The sequence below is a fragment of the Ictalurus furcatus genome, chromosome 28 (genome assembly GCF_023375685.1).
Source record: "Ictalurus furcatus strain D&B chromosome 28, Billie_1.0, whole genome shotgun sequence".
Lineage (NCBI taxonomy): Eukaryota > Metazoa > Chordata > Actinopteri > Siluriformes > Ictaluridae > Ictalurus > Ictalurus furcatus.
Window position 1 is genome coordinate 6,072,957 of NC_071282.1, and position 20,235 is coordinate 6,093,191.

At 40.1% G+C, this 20,235-nt stretch overlaps 1 protein-coding gene across 1 annotated transcript in view; it reads left to right on the forward strand.

The window, feature by feature from the left end:
• The window catches only part of si:dkey-34e4.1 (carboxyl-terminal PDZ ligand of neuronal nitric oxide synthase protein), an 83,041-nt gene that overhangs the window by 8,644 nt on the left and 54,162 nt on the right, over positions 1-20,235 (forward strand). The window contains exons 3-4 of the mRNA XM_053617683.1: positions 19,089-19,181; positions 19,298-19,356. Of these exons, the coding sequence (XP_053473658.1) occupies positions 19,089-19,181; positions 19,298-19,356 (152 nt within the window). The remainder of the gene's footprint in view (positions 1-19,088; positions 19,182-19,297; positions 19,357-20,235) is intronic.

The window sequence follows — 20,235 nt, forward strand, 5'->3', positions numbered from 1 at the left end:
CAAAGACATACACGTTTATGATGGGTAAGGTGTGACTTTGATCATCATCCACATCAGTTTCACCCGAGGTAAATGTCACTGGTGGCATTTGATAAACATGAGCCTCGTCATTTCTCTTAACCTGACTGATCGTTGTTGGGCAAATATGTATGACATTAAGCTGTGATCTGTCTGAATCTGTTCCATTTTGTAATTGGGATAGACCAAGATGAGAGGCAGTCAGAACATAGCTGGTGGAGCTCCAATGCTGCTCAATATGTACGCTGCTGCACAAAATCCGTCCTTTACAAAGAAACATGGATGTACTGTAATGAGAGACAGAGTATACTTGTGGATGAATTACTTCTAGTAACAGTCATATTTATTGGTCATATAAGACTCTACCCACCCAACCTTTTATCTCCTGACTGTACCCACAGAAGTACCTTTGATCCCCTAACTTTAACCACCCACTCAACCATCGAGCCCCTGAAAAATGCCAACCAGCCCATTCTTCGAACCCATGACTGCACCCACCCACCCAATCTTCAGTCCCCTGACCCCACCTGCCCAACCAACCTGTGGTCCCCTGACCCGCTCCGTCCACCCAATCTTCAGTCCCCTGATTACACCCACCCACACCACATTTCTTCCCCCTGACTACACCCACCCAACATTCTGTCCCCTGACCCCCTTCATCCACCAAACTTCAGCTGCCTGAGCCCACAGCCTTCGGTCCCATGCCAACACCCACCCATCCAACCTTTGTTTCCTGACTACATTTATCCACCTAACCAACCTTTTAATGTTGTCTTTTATCTCTTTCCTTTTTTTTTTTTTTAAACTGGCTTTATGGTTTGCCATAAAAGCAGGAGTAATTATGTCTCCCTGAGAGATTTGATTTATTTGGTTGACTGTGACTATAACCAAAAGAACCATAAAAACCTATAACTATGCTCCCCAATTTCCCTGTATATTTTTCACTCTTCATTGATCTAATCTCTCACTTGGTGGCCTGCTTTGTCTCTTTCTCCATCTCTGTCTGATCGCCTGTACATTTACCTGATTTTTTGGGGGCCAAGCACCAAAGGTGCATAGATATCCTATTGTAAATGTTTTCTTCTTCTTCTTGTTTTTCTTTTTATACTACTACTACTTGCTCATTGGAGTTTATGGCAGCCCATAGAATGCTTTGTGCTCTTTTTATGAAATTTGGCACAGCGATAGAGGACAGTCTCATGTTTTTTTCTACTCGGTGATACCAACATGAGTAACCTAGTTGGTAATAATCAAATTTGGGGCATCACAGAACATTTTATTTATCTCTGTTAGGTTTCCTAGTTTTCATAGCAGCCACGAAAAAGGATTACTGCTAGGCTCGTTCTTTGTAATGTTAGACAGTTGATTTTAAATGAAATGAATTCATTACCTTGTATTGAGTAGGGCTGCAAGTGAGTGAGTAAAATTGTTTTTGTGGTGCCAGAATTTGTCGTCGTCAACGACCTATAGCAGCTGGTCATCAAGAATAGCATACTGGGTAAGCGCTGTTATTTTCACTGCCACACAGCATTGTTTGTCATTTTTCTCTCCTAGCTAGCATCTGTTTCTCCTTTGTGCTGCTAGATGTGTTTTACAGCTTTTCCCCTAGGTTTTCAGAGGGCTTAGGCACTGACAGCGGGTGTTTTTTTTTTTTTGTTTTTCACTTTGTTTATGCTTCATTTATTCTTTGCTGAGGTTTGCCTTATCGATGACTTGCAACTTGCTTATCCGAGCTAATGGCTGTAACTACCATCCCGAGGTGACGGTACAGAAAAATATCCGATTAGCTTGGCGACGAGCATCTGTCACGCACCAATCACAAACATTCATCCAAACACCGATTGTTGATTGGCAGATCATTCCTGTTGCCAGATTACCGTTTTTGTTTCCTCAGCAGATTGAACTCTTATCTTTTGTTTTTTTACATTCATTCTGACATGTCGCCTAAATGCCCTACAAAAGGTGCTCTACAGAAACACAGGTGCTGCGCCTAAGCCATTCTACGAAAGGGAAAACCCTGTTTTAGATGTTTTATCAGGGTACATGTACTGTAGGAAAATGCAGCAGTAGCTGCTCTTGATATTCACAGTCTGCTTTGTTTCGATTGCCGTCATTAACTGTAAAACTGTCATTTCATGCCGTCTGTTCATTAGCGCGGTAACGTACACTATGGTATCAAGTGGTATTGAGAATTACTCCCCAAGTATGAGTAAAAAAAAGTATGGTATCGGACCGATTCACGGTACAAGTATCATTCTGGATGCATCTATACTTAAAATCTTTCGTACGAATAGAGGCTGATAACTGATAGTTGTTTGAGGTTTTTCCTGCGATGACGCTCCATTCGATTTTATTTCCTTTCAGTTGATGTTTCGAAGATGGGAATTCATAATTCAAACTAGGGATGGGCGATATCTTATCGTTTGCGATATACCGGTAGAAATTCTCCCCACGAGAAGAACTGGTCTTCTCACGATAACGATAAAGCCTAGTTGATGACGCATTTCTGTGTGTGAGACGGTCTGCGACCCGTTCACGGCTCACGTGCAGGGCGAAAACAAGTATGGCGGAAGGCGGACGTGAAGCTGAGGAGGTGATTATCGCTAAACGAGGAGCTACCTCTACAACCTGGAGTAACAATTTGGTTCCAGAAAATTAGTATTAGATTTTTTTTAGATCAATATTTGTGTTTCTGAGGCTCTCAGGACTGCATGCAGCTGTCACTTGTAGCCAAAATCAGTGGCGAATGGCACTATATTTGTATCATCACTGATATCATTATCGCAATAAATACCAGAAAATACCGTGATATAGTTTTAAGTCCATATCGCCAATCCCTAATGCAAATGTAAATGTGCATTAAAAGAAGGACATTGCCAGGCTCTGTAATGTTGTATATCAAGGCTTGATAGACCACATAGTAATTCACTAAAAACAACTACAAATTAGCTTTAACGCCGCAATGTTTAGTACACTCGAGTCATGGCTAGGGTTATGTCTGGAATGTGAGCAGCCATGTTATAGTGGTGTTACGTAAATATATTGTGCAGTAAACAGCTATTAGGTATATTATGGTTGCAGATAGCTTGCTTTTAGAAGAAGGATGGTGTTAACGAATGGTGTCCTTCCAGCTATGGCAACCTGACACACATTTCACAAGAGTAATTGCAGGTATCCTAGTCGTAAGATTTACCTGGGCCAAGACATAGTCTATTTTCAAAGCCTGATGGGATCTTAATTTGGCTTGAAGTGTTGTAACAGTATCAGATCCCTGCTTCTGGTGCTCTACATGTGGATTCAAGGTTAAACAGCAAATGCGTTCTTCTTTTAAGAAGTAATGAAGAAATTGTTAAGAACATGAATTTTGGGACAATATAAAAAGTGTCTCTAGTAGGTAGTGGGCCTGTCCGCAAACGAGATGCAGATCTTCTGGCTGCGTTCCTGAGGAACCTTAGCCCATTCCTCATGAGCAATGGCCTCCAGTTCAGTAATATTCTCGGGTTTGCGTGCTGCAACCGCCTTCTTCAAATCCCACCAGAGATTTTCTATGGTATTCAAGTCAGGTGACTGTGATGGCCCTGTAGAATCTTCCAGGACTTCTTCTGCACCCAAGCCTTGGTGGAATTTGATGCATGCTTGGGATCATTGTCCTTTCTGAAAGTCCAATGAGGACCAAGCTTCAGCTTCCTCACCGACAGCTTGACGCTTTCTCCTAGGATTTCCAATCAGGTGGCAGCAGCACAATGTGTAAAATCATGCAGATACAGGTCAAACATCAGAATGAGGGGGAAAAGTGTGACGTCTGTGACTTTAACCATGGCATGATTGTTTGTTTCAGACAGGCTGGTTTGAGTATTTCTGAAACTGCTGATCTCCTGGGAATTTCACACACAACAGTGTTTGTATGTATGGAAGACAGGTGTTGGTCAAGAACACACTGATTTCACTAGTTGGTGTCAATATCACTGAGATTCCGATTCGCATCCTGTTTTTGTGCCATTGGCAAATATGATTATAAAAATGATGATTAAACTTTGGAAGATTACTGAGAGGGGGAAAAAATGAGTATGGTGGACTTTGAACCAGTCATAACTGTCGGAGTTGTCATGACTTAAGGAATCATGGAATGATGAGTCTGTGACAATTGGTCAAGAGTTATGGGCAAAATTTGGCTTGTTGCAGGTACACTCCAAAAAATAGTGTGGTGATGGTGTTTTTTTTTTTTTTTTTTAAAAAACCTTGGTACTATGCCAAATCAGTGTTCCAAAATTCCAAACAGCATGTGAACAGATTTAAGGGTTGCCACAGAACATCACAATAGGCCTCCTGCGTCGGTGCTTGGACCCCCAGAGCAGCTTTGCAAAACAGCTCCTTAGACCTTTTTAAGAATTGGGGAGACTTTGCAACAAACACACAATGTTTGACACCCCAAAGCTAGAGATTCATATTTTATTGTGTGTGTCTTTGTGTGCGATTCCTGTGGAAATGGGTCACCTTGTTACATAAGCATCGCTCTCATAACCATGAGAATATAATGCTATTGCACAGATGTGTGTGAGAGTATGCGTGACCAGCATTCATGCCAACATTTATTAAGAAATCCTAGACTAATTGGAGTATTCCCGAAACTTTTGGACATAGCGTTCCTTACACTACATGTCTGTTAGTGATATGTCTGTGTTTTCCAGGTCCTCTATAGCAAAGTTTCAAACTGACGTGATCTCCACCATGATCTTAATTCTTTTCATCCTTTACATGACCTCATAATAATAAGTCAGTAATGTTATGTTCATGAGACAGTGGTGTTGCAGGACAGGTATTAGGTGAGTACATCTTGTTTTGTGTTTTTTTTTTTTTTAATTTTTTTTTTTAAACCCTCCTAACAATAACAGTAATCATGCATTATTGCACACTCGGGTTACGTCCTCAAATATCCACCGACATAACAGTGATCACGCTTAAGACTTAAAGTACATCCTACATTATCACGGTCATGTTTTTCTATATTAAGTAAGGAATAAAACGTGACCGGGTGTGCTGTTGTAGGATGTCGTGGTTCATGTTAGGCTATTGCCACTCAGAAGTGGATTATTTTCTTAAAACAGTGTTGTATTCCTCGTACATCACAGCCAATGATTACAACTTTTCATTTATTAATGAATGTGTGTGATGGCATGGAGGACGACTCAGGAGACAGGAGGAATTTGAGCTGAGCTCCTTTTAAAAAAACAAAAAAACTGAAGAGGGTCCGACACGGACTTGTGGCTTTCGCTCCGCCAGCTATGCCTCTCTCTCTCTCTCTCTCTCTCTCTGTCTCTCATTTCGGCATTCACTGAAAACACAAAGAGACACAAATAAGTAAACTGCATGTAATGAGACACAGGTGAGAATCATCATGCGTTACCTGCCGGTTCGACCCGCCTCCTCTCCGTCCACAGCTGGCGCCACAGAATATCGTGCTTTTTACACATTTATAATTACATTTAATGTGGCAGAGGGTTCGTGAACCACATCGGTTCCTGTTACCGCTCTATCGATCTTATAGCAGCTATAAACGGAATAAGTTTAGAAGAATGAGAACAAAAGAATAAGACGGCGAAATGCAGCCCGTCATGTTACTGAGAAACTGCGAAAGCCCTCAGTCATGAAGACTCTCATGGGGGGGAAACTTAATGAGCGTTAAAATGTGCCGACACTGGAGACTCCTTTCATAAAAGTTTACAAAGAACTTCATTTTAGCGATTGTTCTTTTTTTCTTTGTTAATTAACAACGTGTTGGCTAAGATTACGGTCCATATCCGCCATACAATTCTCGGTGTTACTATGGAAACCATGACGTATTAATACGAGAGTATTATTTTAAGAAAAGGAAATCATTTTTGTTACAGCTAGACCTAGAGCACTTACTGATTCGATAATTAAACATCACTCTGGTCTGAATTCATTTAGTATGGCCATTCCTGCTAAGCTTTCTTCAGAGATTGGGGGAAAAACAGAAGAGGGATGTAAGCTGAGAGAGGAGACTAGGGGGGTGGACTGGACTGAAAGGAACTGGGGTCGCTGAAAGAAAGAAAGCGCTCATTGTTGTGCACTGGGCCATGAGCTGATGCATAGTGGTGGCCTATATGAGCTCTCCATCCTACCCTCAATCTGTTCAGTCCTCAAAACGCCACTCATCATGTGCACAGTGGGCTCTCCACGCTGCTGCGGTCGGGTAGAGGAAATGCACACAGTGTTGTAAGGTTTAACGAAGACCTTGTCCCAGTCAGCACTTCTGTTTCTTGATCTTGTGTCCTAGTTGTTTATTTCTGGAAGGAGTCTCCAGTTTCAGCACTTTGTAACAATCAGAGGTAAAGCAGTAACTTTCCAATAGAGGTTGATAACAGAACTATGGTCTATCAGCAAGAATCCACACCGATAGTCACGTCCGTTGCGTGAGCGGCTGAGAAGGTCCGCTGTCATTATCCAGCACGAGAGCGGCCTCTAGAGCCGAAAGAAAAACTATCACTGACAAATTTTGTTGTGTGATTTGAAGTGGTTTTTGATTCATTTTTGGATGTCAGTGTTGTTGCTTGTTATTAGGAGTGTTACTTTTTGGTGCAGTTTGGATGTATATATTTTATTTACTTTCATATTTACTAATGGGGGGAAAATTTAAAAAAATAATTTTTATATATATATATTATTAATACATTTATTGCATTAAAAAAGGTACAGTACAGTCAGTACTGTTTAATTTTGTAATAAAGTTCAACATCGTTTTACTTTGAGTGTTATATTTTCATTCAGTATCAATTTTAAAAACTATCGGTTGAGTAATCGGTTACCGGCAGGTACTTGGTTATCGGTAAAATCCACTATCGGTTGGCCTCTACTGTCCAACTCAGGAGAGTCTTCTTTGCCTTCTTCAAGAGAGAGAAGAAATAAAGAGGCAGGTAATGTAAGTTTGTTTCCTGGACATGACATGCTTTTTCACAAGTCTGTGCATGCAAATTTATACATCTACGTGGCCTGAATCGTATGAAACATAGTTTTATAAACTTCCGTTTTTAATGCAGCGTATTTGTTTGCTATGCTAGTTGACTTACACAGTGTGGTATCGAGGAAAGGCTACATTGTATTTGGCAAAATATTTAAATGTGGGCTTGAACAAAAGTTCCTTTAACATAGAGGTGGTGTTTGTATGTAATATATTGCCTAATGTAATTAATAATTATTACACCAAGATGTATTCAATTGTTTCTGATAAAAGAGGACAAAATGAGCACGTTTCGGTCACATTGATTCATTCCCATTTTCATCTGCTGACATTTGCCTACCTTTAGTAGTTGGGTGAATACTGGAAAGTATTCTTAAAAGTACTGCACACACACTTCACCATGTCCTCGACTAGGACTTCATCTCCTCGCCTAGGAACTCGTGTATATTATGGCGTTAAACTGCATAGCTGTACACACAAGCTGTCCAGGTTCATGTTTACGAGTACAACTGAAGTACAGGTGCATCTCAAAAAAAATAGAATATCGTGGAAAAAAAAAAATATATATGTTTATGTAATTTAATTCAAAAAGTGGAACTTTCATATATTCTAGATTCATTACACGAAGTGAAATATCGCAAGCCTTTTTGTTTGTTTTAATCTCGATCATTACGGCTTACGGCTCACGGAAATCAAAAATCCAGTATCTCACAATATTAGAATAAAGAATTTATAATACAGAAATGTCGACCTGAGGAGACTCTAATCAGCGAATTAACTCAAAACACCTGCAAAGGTTTCCTGAGCCTTTAATCTCTCAGTCTGGTTCGGTACACACAACCACAATCACGGGGAAGATGAAAGTAAATTTTGTATTTTTGGAAATCAAGGTCCCAGAGTCTGGAGGACGAATGGAGAGACACAGAATCCAAGTTGCTTGAAGTCCAGTGTGAAGTTTCCACAGTCGGTGATGATTTGGGTTGCCATGTCATCTGCTGGTGTCGGTCCACTGTGTTTTCTCAAGTCGAGAGTCGATGCAGCGTCTATAAGGAGATTTTAGAGAACTTCATGCTTCCATCTGCTGACAAGATTTATGGAGATGCTGATTTCCTTTTCCAGCAGGACTCGGCACCTGCCCACAGTGCCGAAACTACTAATAACTGGTTTACTGGCCTTGGTGTTACTGTGCTTGATTGGCCAGCCAACTCGCCTGACCTGAACCCCATAGAGAATCTAAGAGACACCAGACCCAACGATACAGACAAGCTGAAGGCCGCTATCAAAGCATCCTGGGCTTCCAGAACACCTCAGCAGTGCCACAGGCTGATCGCCTCCATGCCACGCCGCATCGATGCGGTAATTCGTGCAAAAGGATTAAAGCCACGACCGAGTATCGAGTGCATAAATTAACATACTGTTCAGAAGGTCGACATTTCTGTATTATAAATTCTTTATTCTAATATTTTGAGACACTGGAATTTTGATTTCCGTGAGCCGTAAGCCGTAATCATCGAGATTAAAACAAACAAAAAGGCTTGCAATATTTCACTTTATGTTTAATTCATCTAGAATATATGAAAGTTCCACATTTTGAGTTAAATTACGGAAAAAAACGAACTTTTCCACGATATTCATATGTTTTGAGATGCATCGGTATATTTAATGATGTAATATTACACTAGTGGTTATCCAGAAGCAGGCTGAATCACACCGCCATGGGTTTGTCTCTCATATTTAGTGAGCGAATGAATGCAGCAGGGACCCGCCCTCTTTCTTTCTGCTTTCTCTCTTTCACGTTTCAGGGTCACTTCAGACCGAGTTATCCAGTAATATGAGGCCCCTTGTGTCCTATCACCATAGCAACCCCTGTCCCTGCAAAACATGCTCTGCAAGGGTGTGGGTGTGCGTTTGGGGCGGGTGCTATGAGTGTGTATATGTGCCCAAGAGCTACAACGGCTAAAAAACAAAAGATGCTTAAGAAGGTGAGCGAGAGAGAGAGGTAACAAACTGCAGGAGAACAATGAGAGAAAGTGTGTGAAAGCAAGAGGAAGGGAGGGAGGATGGATGGATGGAAAACGGTGAGAATAGAAAGAGGGTAGATGCTAGAGAGAGGTAGAGAGAGATAGGAACAGAATGAGGCTGGTGACCTGCTTCTCTCACGCTGTTTATACATCATCAAAAAATCACTTTTCCTCTACATCAGTTTACCCAGACTCTGTTGTTGTTGTTTTTTTCCCCCCATTTGCTAAATTTTTCTTCACTTTTTCACATCTCTCTCTCTTTTTTTTAATGTGTGTAATGAGTTTCATGATGCACTTGGTATCGGTAAGTCAGAATTCTTGTAGCGTAACGACTGGATAGTCCTTCCTCCGAGGCATGTGCTGATTCAACACATCTCAGGGCAGCTGAACACACTCGGAGGAGATACTTGGCGCACTCTTCTGTACTCATGCCTCAAAGTTGCCTGCAGCTGGTTAGTGTTGCTGTGACAGTGGAGAGCAATGCAGAGAGCAGGACATTTACATTGATTCATTTAGCAGACGCTTTTATCCAAAGCGACTTACAAATGAGAAAATACTAGCAAATACATTTACACTTTCTTTGGATTCCTGGCCATGGATGGCTGTGGCATCATCAGGATTTGAACGTTGCTCATCTTTTCACGTCAGATGATACCACTGTTATAAACATAGGTGCATCGGGTTCATTTTGGATGTAATTTTTTTTCTTCTTGCCTAGATTTAGCTCGATTTTACACTTATGGATGGTTCCCAGCTCTTTGGAACAGTCCATTTTTCGCCACAGGAAGGCCTTTGGGATGGAGGACATTCTTGGTAACATGACAAGCTGTGTATTTTTTTTTTTGTTGTTTTTTTGTTTGCCCTTTTTGTCTTATTAAATTCAATAGAGGGGTTAAAAAAAAAAAGAGAGGCTGGTGTGCGAAAGATAACCTATATACCAGGCGCTTGCTTGTTTCTCAGATGTCCCACAATGTTAAATGTAACTAGATTTGACATTTTCCCGTGCAAAACTCGATACCATCATGCTTTTCAGTAGTGGGAGATAGATGTGTATAATGATTTTCTGATTCTCTGGACCAAGCCGAACACTTGAACGTGTCATTCATGTCTGTATCACTGACGGTGTGGGAGTTGGGGGGGGGGGGGCGTCCAAGATTTCCCTTTATTGTCTATGAGGCTGGAGTAATGGCATTTTATGGACATTTCGGGCCACAATTCCGAAACGCACCGTGTATATGCCAGGTCTTCTCCCAAAGACGTACGAGAGGATACGTGATGCGAGCATGCCAGCCGAACGATGTCCTCACCGTGACACCTGTGTCTTATTCCGCATTCATTGTCTATGGGAGGAAACTTTTTGCTCCGCAGTTCAAACATCGTAAGCCGGATCGCTTATAACAGTCATAGCACAGCTCTCCTCAATAATCTGGTCGATTTGAGCCCTCGTCCATGACCGTAGAACAAACGTTGCAGGATGAGTTACGTGCCAAGTTTTTGTCTGGAAGAAGAATAATAAGTATGTACTGATGTCCCGATAAAAATTGGAATGGACAAAAAAAAAATTGCTGTGGTGTAAGTGGAGTAAAGCACTCTTGGACGTGCTGTTGGAAAAATAATCAACTTCGGGTCACCAGTAGTAGGCCACATCACGCCATTATAGGGTTGATTTAAAAAAAAATAAAAAATAAAAAAATATATATATATTTTATTCCTTACTTAAATGATACTTGGTGTAAAAAAAAAAAAAAGTGAGATTCAAATCTTCAGACCCATTTTCTAGTATCATGTTTCATATGTTACCTGATTTGAAGCAGAGTGTGGGATTTTAAACACTCCAGGTGCTTTAAAGTGCATAAACATTTATTATAACGTTTATTCTGACAGTCCCGGTAGATATTTAGTGTAAATGATTCTTTGTAAAAGCCTCGGCCTGTATACAGTTTTGTCATTTCGTAGCTACACGCACATGCACGCTAGTATCATATCTGATTGCTAAGCAAGCGTTGAGCTACAGTGCTGAAACAGCTTCATTATTAAGCATGTTTGCTTATAGGTTCCAAGAGGCCTTTGTTTGCTAAGTGGGCGTTTGCTGTTCGTCTGTAATGCGCTTTCTGTAAAAGCTACACACACAGCTGGATTCTGTTTAGCTCGTATAAGGTGAATGACTAAATCTTTTTATTCAATTTTGCCAGTCACATAGAGGATTGTTCACCGCCCTTGAGTTCTGATCATTTTTATATACTCGCATGCGCTAAAAGACCAGAGGAAAGAGACCGTAGTACTCTAAGTGATGAAATATCTTGGGACACACATGCACAAAGTGCTTGCCACCTCAGGAAAGCCAAAATCGATAGCAGTCATGTACTTCAGAGAGCTTCTGTCTGCTCAGGACTCATCAGCTGCTCACTGACTGTAAAGAAAATGCGTGTACGTGAGGGTTGTAGGTAAATCTAGTTTTTTAATCTGTGTCTTTTGTGCGTTTGAACTAACTATATTGCGTTAAAACGCACGATCATGTTTATACCACACTATACTGAAATGCTTATTTCTGGTGCATTCAGATCCCATTCTGACCTTTTGACACTGGAAACTTGGTCATTGTCTGTCCTTGAGATGCTACAAGCTGATTTAAAGTTCACTACTGTATGTTTGATTGGTCGGACATGACCTACATCTCTCAGTATCAAACCAAAAACAACAAGCCATGAAGCCGAAGCAATTGCCTGCAGATGATTAGATGGATGAATGATTAGAGAGATGGATTGTTGATTGGATGGATGAATGATTAGAGAGATGGATTGTTGATTGGATGGATGAATGATTAGAGAGATGGATTGTTGATTGGATGGATGAATGATTAGAGAGATGGATTGTTGATTGGATGGATGAATGATTAGAGAGATGGATTGTTGATTGGATGTATGAATGATTAGAGAGATGGATTGTTGATTGGATGGATGAATGATTAGAGAGATGGATTGTTGATTGGATGGATGGATCATTAGAGAGATGGATGATTAGGTGGGTGAATGGTTAAATAGATAGGTGAATGAAAGGACAGCTGGATGGATGATTAGATGGATGGATGGATGATTGGATAGATATGATGAGAGATCAATAGGATAGAGGAATAGAACAGAAAGATGGATAGGATGAGATATAGGATAGAAGGATGGATTGGATAAGATAGCATAGGATTAGATAAGATATGATGAAAAGATGGATAGATAGAAGGATTGATATAATGACAATCATATGAATAATAAATACACCCAATGGCAATTGTTGTTTTGTTTAAAAAATGTATTAATTTTTTTTTTTTTTTTTTTTTACATATTTGGAAAGCAAACACTTGATCCTCTTTGAAACAGTGCCTATTAATAAAGTTGATCTACTTGAACAAAACCACAAGGAAAAGTAGCTTTTTCAATCATGTATTCGACAGAAATATCAATAGATGTGATATTCTTCTGTGGAAGTACATCCTTGGCCTCAGAAGCTAAGTCCCTTTAGCAGAAACCACTTCTTGTAGGCGTTTCGCATGATTGTCCACCAGGCTTGCTGGAATCTTTGACCACTCTTCCATGAAATATTCTTTCTGTTGCGAGTATTCTTTCAGCTCTTGCATGTACTCCTCGTTTCAAATACCCCACCTCCAGCATTTCAAGGATGTAGGATACTAGCAGATCCTGTGATGAAATGTTGGGGTTCTTGGAACAGACGGTCTGCTCTTGGGCTGAATTTGCTGGGACAGCAGTCCTGGACAAGTTAGCAGTCGTTTGAAATCTGCGCCACTTGTAGACGATTATCCTTACAGTGGAACGATGTATTTCAAATCATTTGGAGGTCTTTTTAAATCCCTTGCCAGACTCATAGGCATCCACAACCTTTAGGTCTTGGCATGATGACTCCGCATACCTCAGTAACAAAGGGAACACCAGACACTAGATATGAGAGGGGTATAAATAAGACCGGTTCCACCTGCACTCCCTAAGCAGGTTCTAATCACTGGCATCCAATCTACACATGATTCTAATTTTATGGATTTGACGGCGTGATACAGATCAGTCACGCGGGAAAAAGTGTGTCGTTTTTAAATTGTGATAATGACTACAAAACTTTATATCTAATTTGATCGATTGTATCACCTTTATTAATAGGCGGTGTTTCAAAGAGGATCAAATGTTTGCTTGTCCAAATATGTTAAAAACAAACAAAACAACAATTTCCATGGGGTGTACTTCCACTGGGGTGAAATTCATGTGGAAATCCTGATCAGGCAGACACTACAGACGTTACAGACACTACTCACAGCATGTCCCATTCAGGATGTTACCCACAGACGCATCCAGCACTAATATACTGCCATGTTCCCAAATATCCAACTCGAAGACCGTGTATAGCACTTGCGAACTTTTGTCAGTTCCCTTTTAGTCTGCATGTGCTCCGTTTCGACTCGTGGTGGGAAATCAGTCTTGGAGAAGTCCGCCAAAAAAAAAAAAGTAAGACTCCAGTGTGCTTGTCCGAGGTTTACTTGAAAAATAAATAAACTAGGCTTAAAACAAGTGGTAGCTAATGCAATTTAACCTCAAAGTTTGACAAGTTCTTTAGTGAAATGCTTTAATTATGCGTCAATAGAGACGAGGGCTATGCATATCTATAGATTGGACAGAAAGAGTTAAAAAAAAAAAAAAAAAAGCAAGGAAGATTGTAGCTCTTTGACGCTTCACACGCCACGTGTTACAAGGACACTCGTCTTTTCAAAGCGACAGCTTTTAAGTCTGTTTTTATAAAGTGGCCAAAGAACCGAGTCTCCTCGGTGGTCTCGGGAATCCTCTCTCACACACACACACACACGTACACACACATTACACACACAGTTTGACTTGCTGAACACCACTGTTATTTTTACTGCATCTCTTACTTAACGCGTCTGTCACCATGCCTGAGTTAATGAACATGTAGTGGGGGGAAAAAAAAAGCAAAGACCAAATTTCCCCTCAGGGCCACTTCAAGTGTTGGCGCTTTTACTTTTTTTCTCTTTTCTCTCCAAACATGCGTGTGTTCTTTCAGTTCTCTGCGCATTACGTAAGCACAGTACAGCTGTGAAATGTTAGTGAATAAATGAGAATTCTGTTTACCTGCCTGACACGGAGCTGCGATTTCAGCGACAGTGCGTCAAACGGTGGAACCGAGATGTTCTTCACTCTATGCGTAACGATTCGACACAATAACCGATTGCCGGAACTGTCGGTCATTGGGAAAAATCCACACCGATCGTTTTTCCCGGTCACGCACGTCCTTTGCGGGAGCGGCTGTAAATGGTCCGCCGTTATACAGCATGAGAGCGGCCTCTAGACGCGAGATAAAAAAAACTATCGCTGACTAATTTTATGTTACGTTACTAATTTTTATAAGTGTGTGTTTATTTATTTATTTATTAACAATTTTGAATGTCTCTGTTTTTATTTGTGATTTGGAGTGTTACGGTTTGGTTCAGTTTGGATGTATATCTTTAATTTACTTTCATATTTACTAATAGTTAATATAGATTAATATTTATAGATTTATTTCATTTTAAAAAGTACAGTACATTTTTCATGGTACAGTCAGTGGTGTTTATTTCTGTAATAAAGTTCAGCAATATTTTACTCTGAGTGTTATGTTTTCATTCGGTATCGGTTTTAAAAACGGTTGGTTAATCGGTTATCGGCAGGTACCGCCCAACTTTACTGGCATCTTTAAAATCCGCTCGACGTCTTGTAGCTACTGCCATTTCTCGTCGCGAAATAAAACCAAATTACAAGCTACACATTCGACAACTGGCTGCTAGTGTGAACGAAGCGAAATTCTGTAGGTGTTCATCTTCTAATCATTATATACAAATGTCTTACTGTATAACTTGTTTTAATGAATATTTCTGCAAACTATATTATTTATTATGTTGATTTTGTGAATTTTGTAGTTTGTTTTGCAAAATATGCCTTAACGTTGTTGAAGTTAAACATCTCTAGCGGACGTTTTTGTAGTAATTATGTTTATTAGTGGATGACGCGAGCCGTATTCAGACTTGCGTCCAGCAGCTATGTCGGTATATATGTAGGGAGTGTCGTTCGCGTTCAGAGACGGGTTACGATTAATATGATCTCTCATCCAACGCCGTCCTTGTGTAAGAAAAAAATGCGCGCACTTTAAAGTAGAGCTGCAACAACTAATCGATAATAATCGATTATGAAAATCGTTGACGACGAATCTCATTATCGATTAGTCGGTCTGCGCGCGGCACGGGGGAGATTTACTCATTACTTCTCTTCTGAAAACATGCTTCGGAGAGTAAATACTTAAGTTGTGTCCCAAATCACGTACTATACACTTACATGATGCACTATGTACTCCACCGTCTAGTGTATGAATTATAGAAAGGTAATATTGTCTCAAATGGAACACTAGCGTTTTTTTTTTTGTTTTTTTTTACTAACCGGAACTACAAGCTGTTTCCTAGTCGACGGCGCATGACGTCATATGCATGTAATTTGACGCCGCTAACTTTAGCAGATGCCCAGAGTTACCGACAATTACTTTCTTCACTTTACTGTTTGTCAATGTTACCTTTTATTTAAAAAAAAATGCATAAATACTATTATATGATATAAACTTATATATTAGTGTATATTATATATAAGTATTTATGCATTATTTTTTATGGATGCACTAAAAGCACTGAATTAGACTATAGTCCTGAATGAATAATATATATTCTGGTGTGTGTGTTGGGTTCTTTACTGTTTTGGACGAACAGTTGTGTAAAGTTTTAGTCTGAAATTTATATTTGTAACACTTAGTTTGTGGATTTTATTTTAAAGAGGCGAAATAATATTACTGAAAGGTCGCCCCCCCCCGTCCGATTAATAAAAAAATAATAATAATAATCGGCCAACTAACTGATTATGAAAATATTCGTTAGTTGCAGCCCTACTTTAACGAGATGATACTGTTAATTAATATATAAGATCATCCGTCCATTTTCTGTGCCCCTTATCCTACACAGCCTGGAGCCTATCCCAGAGGACTCGGGGGACACTCTGGACGGGGCGCCAACCCATCGCAGGGTCGAGACCATCACACACCCATTCACACACTACGAGCAATTTAGAGATGCCTGTCAGCCTACAATGCATGTCTGAACTGGGGAAGGAAACCGGAGTACCCGGAGGAAACCCCCGGAGAAAAGCACGAGGGGAACGTGCAAACTCGGCGCACACAGGGCAGAGGCGGGAATCAAACCCCCAACCCTAGAGGTGTGAGACACACGTGCTAACCACTAAGCCGCCGTGCATTTATCAGATCATATGTATGCGTTTTATGTTGACCTCAATGGCATTCTATAGTCTCCAAACCAGTTTCGGAATTAAATCTTCACTTGAGCTTAACTCGGAAAATGTTGTCCCCGGGTTCGTGCGCGTACGTGTGTGTATTTTTACTTGTTTACCGAGATGTTCATGCAAATGGGAGTGCATTGAATATTTCATAATGTAGTGCACTTGGGCTTGAAGTGCAGACATAAATGTTTTAGCGTTAAATACAATTAAAACCTCCAGGTTCCTTACACTGACTACTGGAGTTTGCTATACGGTTTAGTGTTATATTAAAATACAGATATGACATCATTATTATGTGCAAATGTTTGGAAAATGTATATTCTCTTTAAATGTAGCCTGTTAATCGTGTTTAAAGTGCCATTTTCTTAAATCCAGAAATACATTTTCTGCTCTCCTAATGATCAGGGTTCTGTTAATCCATTCTGCTCCTGTAGAGACTCGTTTAAAAAAAAAAAGAAGAGGAAAGAAGTGAAGCTATTGTTTTTCATTCTAGCGTATGAGAGAATATTGGGCGGAATATTACATGCCCAAGCACAGTTTCAGTAGAGTGCAGCCTGTTGCCTTGTGCCTAAATCTCCAGAGTTGCAAATCGTCCTTTGTGAAGGTGTAAGACGGTGAAAAAAGGATCATTTGACACGTTTAATCAAACGTGAGTTATGAGATCCGGCTTGGGTAAATACGGCGAAGGCTGGTCGTGAAATTCGACGGGAGGATGAATTGTATTATCTGTAACTAGCTCGACAGTGAAACTATTAGGGTTGCGCAATGCATTATATCACAAGATCTCATCGATTGCATAATAGTAATGATCTGGGGCGAGCTTATTATGAACAGTCTGTGTTTCAAGTTCGTAATGCTGGGTTTCATCTGAATGCCAGACATCATGAACAGAAAAGTTGTGACCCTTTTTGTTCAATCCAAAAAAATAAAAAAAGAAGCACTAAGCTTGCAATTCTGTTAGTTGGGATTTTGTTTCATTTTGTACTTTCGTTGGACAAGGTGTGCTTAGTCTTATAAGTCGTCGTCTTCTTCTTCTTTGTACTTTTAGTTTCTCCTCCAAAGGCATTTTCGCCCTCAGCCTCAACGGAGATCAAATCGAGTCAGCGTTTCACTCTGGGTAATGACCTGATACTGACGGGCTGCATGGATCTACAGTCTGAGCTAGAAAGAAATCAGCGCCAGCCTTGTTTCTTCATAGCACTCTGTGGGGTTTTTTTTCTTTTCTTACGACCGTCGGTGGTGCCGTTGTGCCTGGTTTGACAAAACTCCAAAAGAATCCACTTTAAGACTTTTCTTAACAGCGGATAATCTGATATTTATGCCAAAAATGAAACCTTTTACTGACCTCCTTTTCTCGTCGAAAGACTTATCCGTGCTAGCCCATTTATACAAGCCACAGAACTTTAAACGTGAGCATTGGCGTAAAAGGGAACCGACAGGGTGTTTGTAAGGTTCGACAGACATTTGCAAGTCATTGTCAAGACACTTATATAAATTTATTACCACAAGCACTATACCACAAGACCAGCGCTTTCCCATCCTCTCACACGGGCTTCGGCTGTCACGGCCTGTTCTCGTATCCCGCCTCGTACGCTCTTTAAAAGCACTCGTCGTTGCCCGTTCTCTCGCAGCATGTGAAAGATAGACGTATCAGCTTCATGCCCCTGCGAAGGAAAGAGTCCGGCTCGGTTCATGTCAGGACCTGACTTGAATAACGAACGTTGCAGTCGTCCATCAGAAAGCGGTTTATTCCAGGAAGTGATGCGGTGATTAATCAGAGGCCTGTGGGTCCAGTCAGGGCCAAAATAATAATTGCCAACCAAGGCAATTTTCTGATGACTTATAAATGTGTATCATACACTTTCAGCACTCCCATGTCTCCTGGAAATCCTGGGAGTCTCTTGAATATTTAAATAATTATCACTGAATTTTTTCATATATTTAGAATTTTTTAGAATTTTTTTTTTTATAATAAAAATCGCTGACATTATTATTATTATTATTATTATTATTATTATTATTATATAGAATAAATTAAAACAAATAAATGAACAAATTAATGTTATACTAATTATATTATAATTAAAAATATTAAATGATCTTTTAAACCGAAAAATAACAATGTAAAAATTAAATGATTGAAAAATGTGCTGGAAGTATTGGCGAGGTCCTTTTAAAAATGTTAAAGTTGGGTTATTAATCCACAGTGACCCCGTATTTTGCCACGTTTTCTCCAGTCAGCTGCATAAGTATTGGCGCCCTATGAGACCATAAGAGAAACTGTTCATCTTCAGCAAAAAAAAAAAAATCCTAATTAAAATATTTTATTTGAAACCACGGTAAAATTGCTAGCACTCCTATAGTGTTTTAAATATATATATTTTTAAACGATCGTTGTAAAATAATAGTTCATTTTGTTTCTTACTTCTTGCTTTACTAATGAAAGTTATTTCAAACACCAGCTCACGGAATATCGTGTAAGATTTCAGCGTTGGCCTTTTATACTGGATCAGGAAGCTGCGAATTCACACTGTGTAGATACAAATTCCGAGCTGAACAAGTCTTAGTAGCTCCGACGCTATTACACTTGTGAAAATCCTTTTGGCCGTTTAATCCTGAAGTGCATTTCCTGGTTTAAAATTGCTAAAAACGCTTTCCTCTCTCTTAAGTCATCGTGTTTCTGTCTCGTAGTACGAGTTCAAGGCGAAGAGCATTAAGAAGAAGAAAGTGAACATGGTGGTCTCGGTGGACGGCGTAAAAGTGATACTTCGCAAGAAACAGAAGGTAAACGGTGTGATCGTTTTTCTTTGCTGGGAATATTTTATTGAATACATAGTGCGGTTCAAATACTGCAGAAATACGTCCATGTTGGGTGTTTTACGATGACTTTTCATACACAGAGGAAAGAATGGACGTGGGATGAAAGTAAACTGCTGGTGATGCACGACGCGGTGTACAGGTGAGTCAGGTGACTTTGGCAGCTGCTGCAGTTTTATGTATTTATGTATTTATTTATTTATTTATTTATTTATGGTCTAAATTTGAATTCATAATTAAAGTACTCAGATGGGATCAATTTACGGACAAATACTCATCAACGACTTTATTTGGAACACCTCTGTATCTGCACATTCATACACTTATCCAATCAGGAACGCGAAGGTAACTCATATAACCGCTGTGTACAGCAGTGGCGAGAAGAAAAGCATCTTGGAATGCACAACACGTCGAACTTCAAGGTGGATGAGCTACAACAGCAGAACACCACACTGGGTTCCACTGGGCTCAGGTGGTAGAGCGGGGTTTCCACTAATCGTAGGGTTGGAGGGTCGATTCCCGGCCCACGTGACTTCACATGCCGAAGTGTCCTTGGGCAAGACGCTGAATCCCAAGTTGCTCCCGATGGCAAGCTAGCGCCTTGCATGGCAGCTCTGCTACCATTGGTGTGTGAGTGTGAATGGGTGAATGAGAACCAGCGTAAAGCGCTTTGGAACCGCTAAGGTTAAGAAAGTGTGGTCTTATGCTGTTGTAGCTCATCCTCCTCAAAGTTCAACGTGTTGTGACTTCTTGTGTGTTAAAATCCCTTTGTCTAAGAATCTAGTTAGTTATATTTGTGCCATTCCATCGAGATTGCACACATTTCTCTAAACGTGAATATTCCTTTCGAGTTATTGTAAGCTGTTCCTGGGTTACTGCCAACCCGGCTGCTTTATTATCCTAGGTTTGCATTCTGTCGCTGCGAAAATTCCAACACATTAACTAATGGGGATGTTGGCACTTTTTTCAGCAAGTGAAGGAAAATCAGTCCTAATCTTTGTTGCCTGATTGAATCTGATTA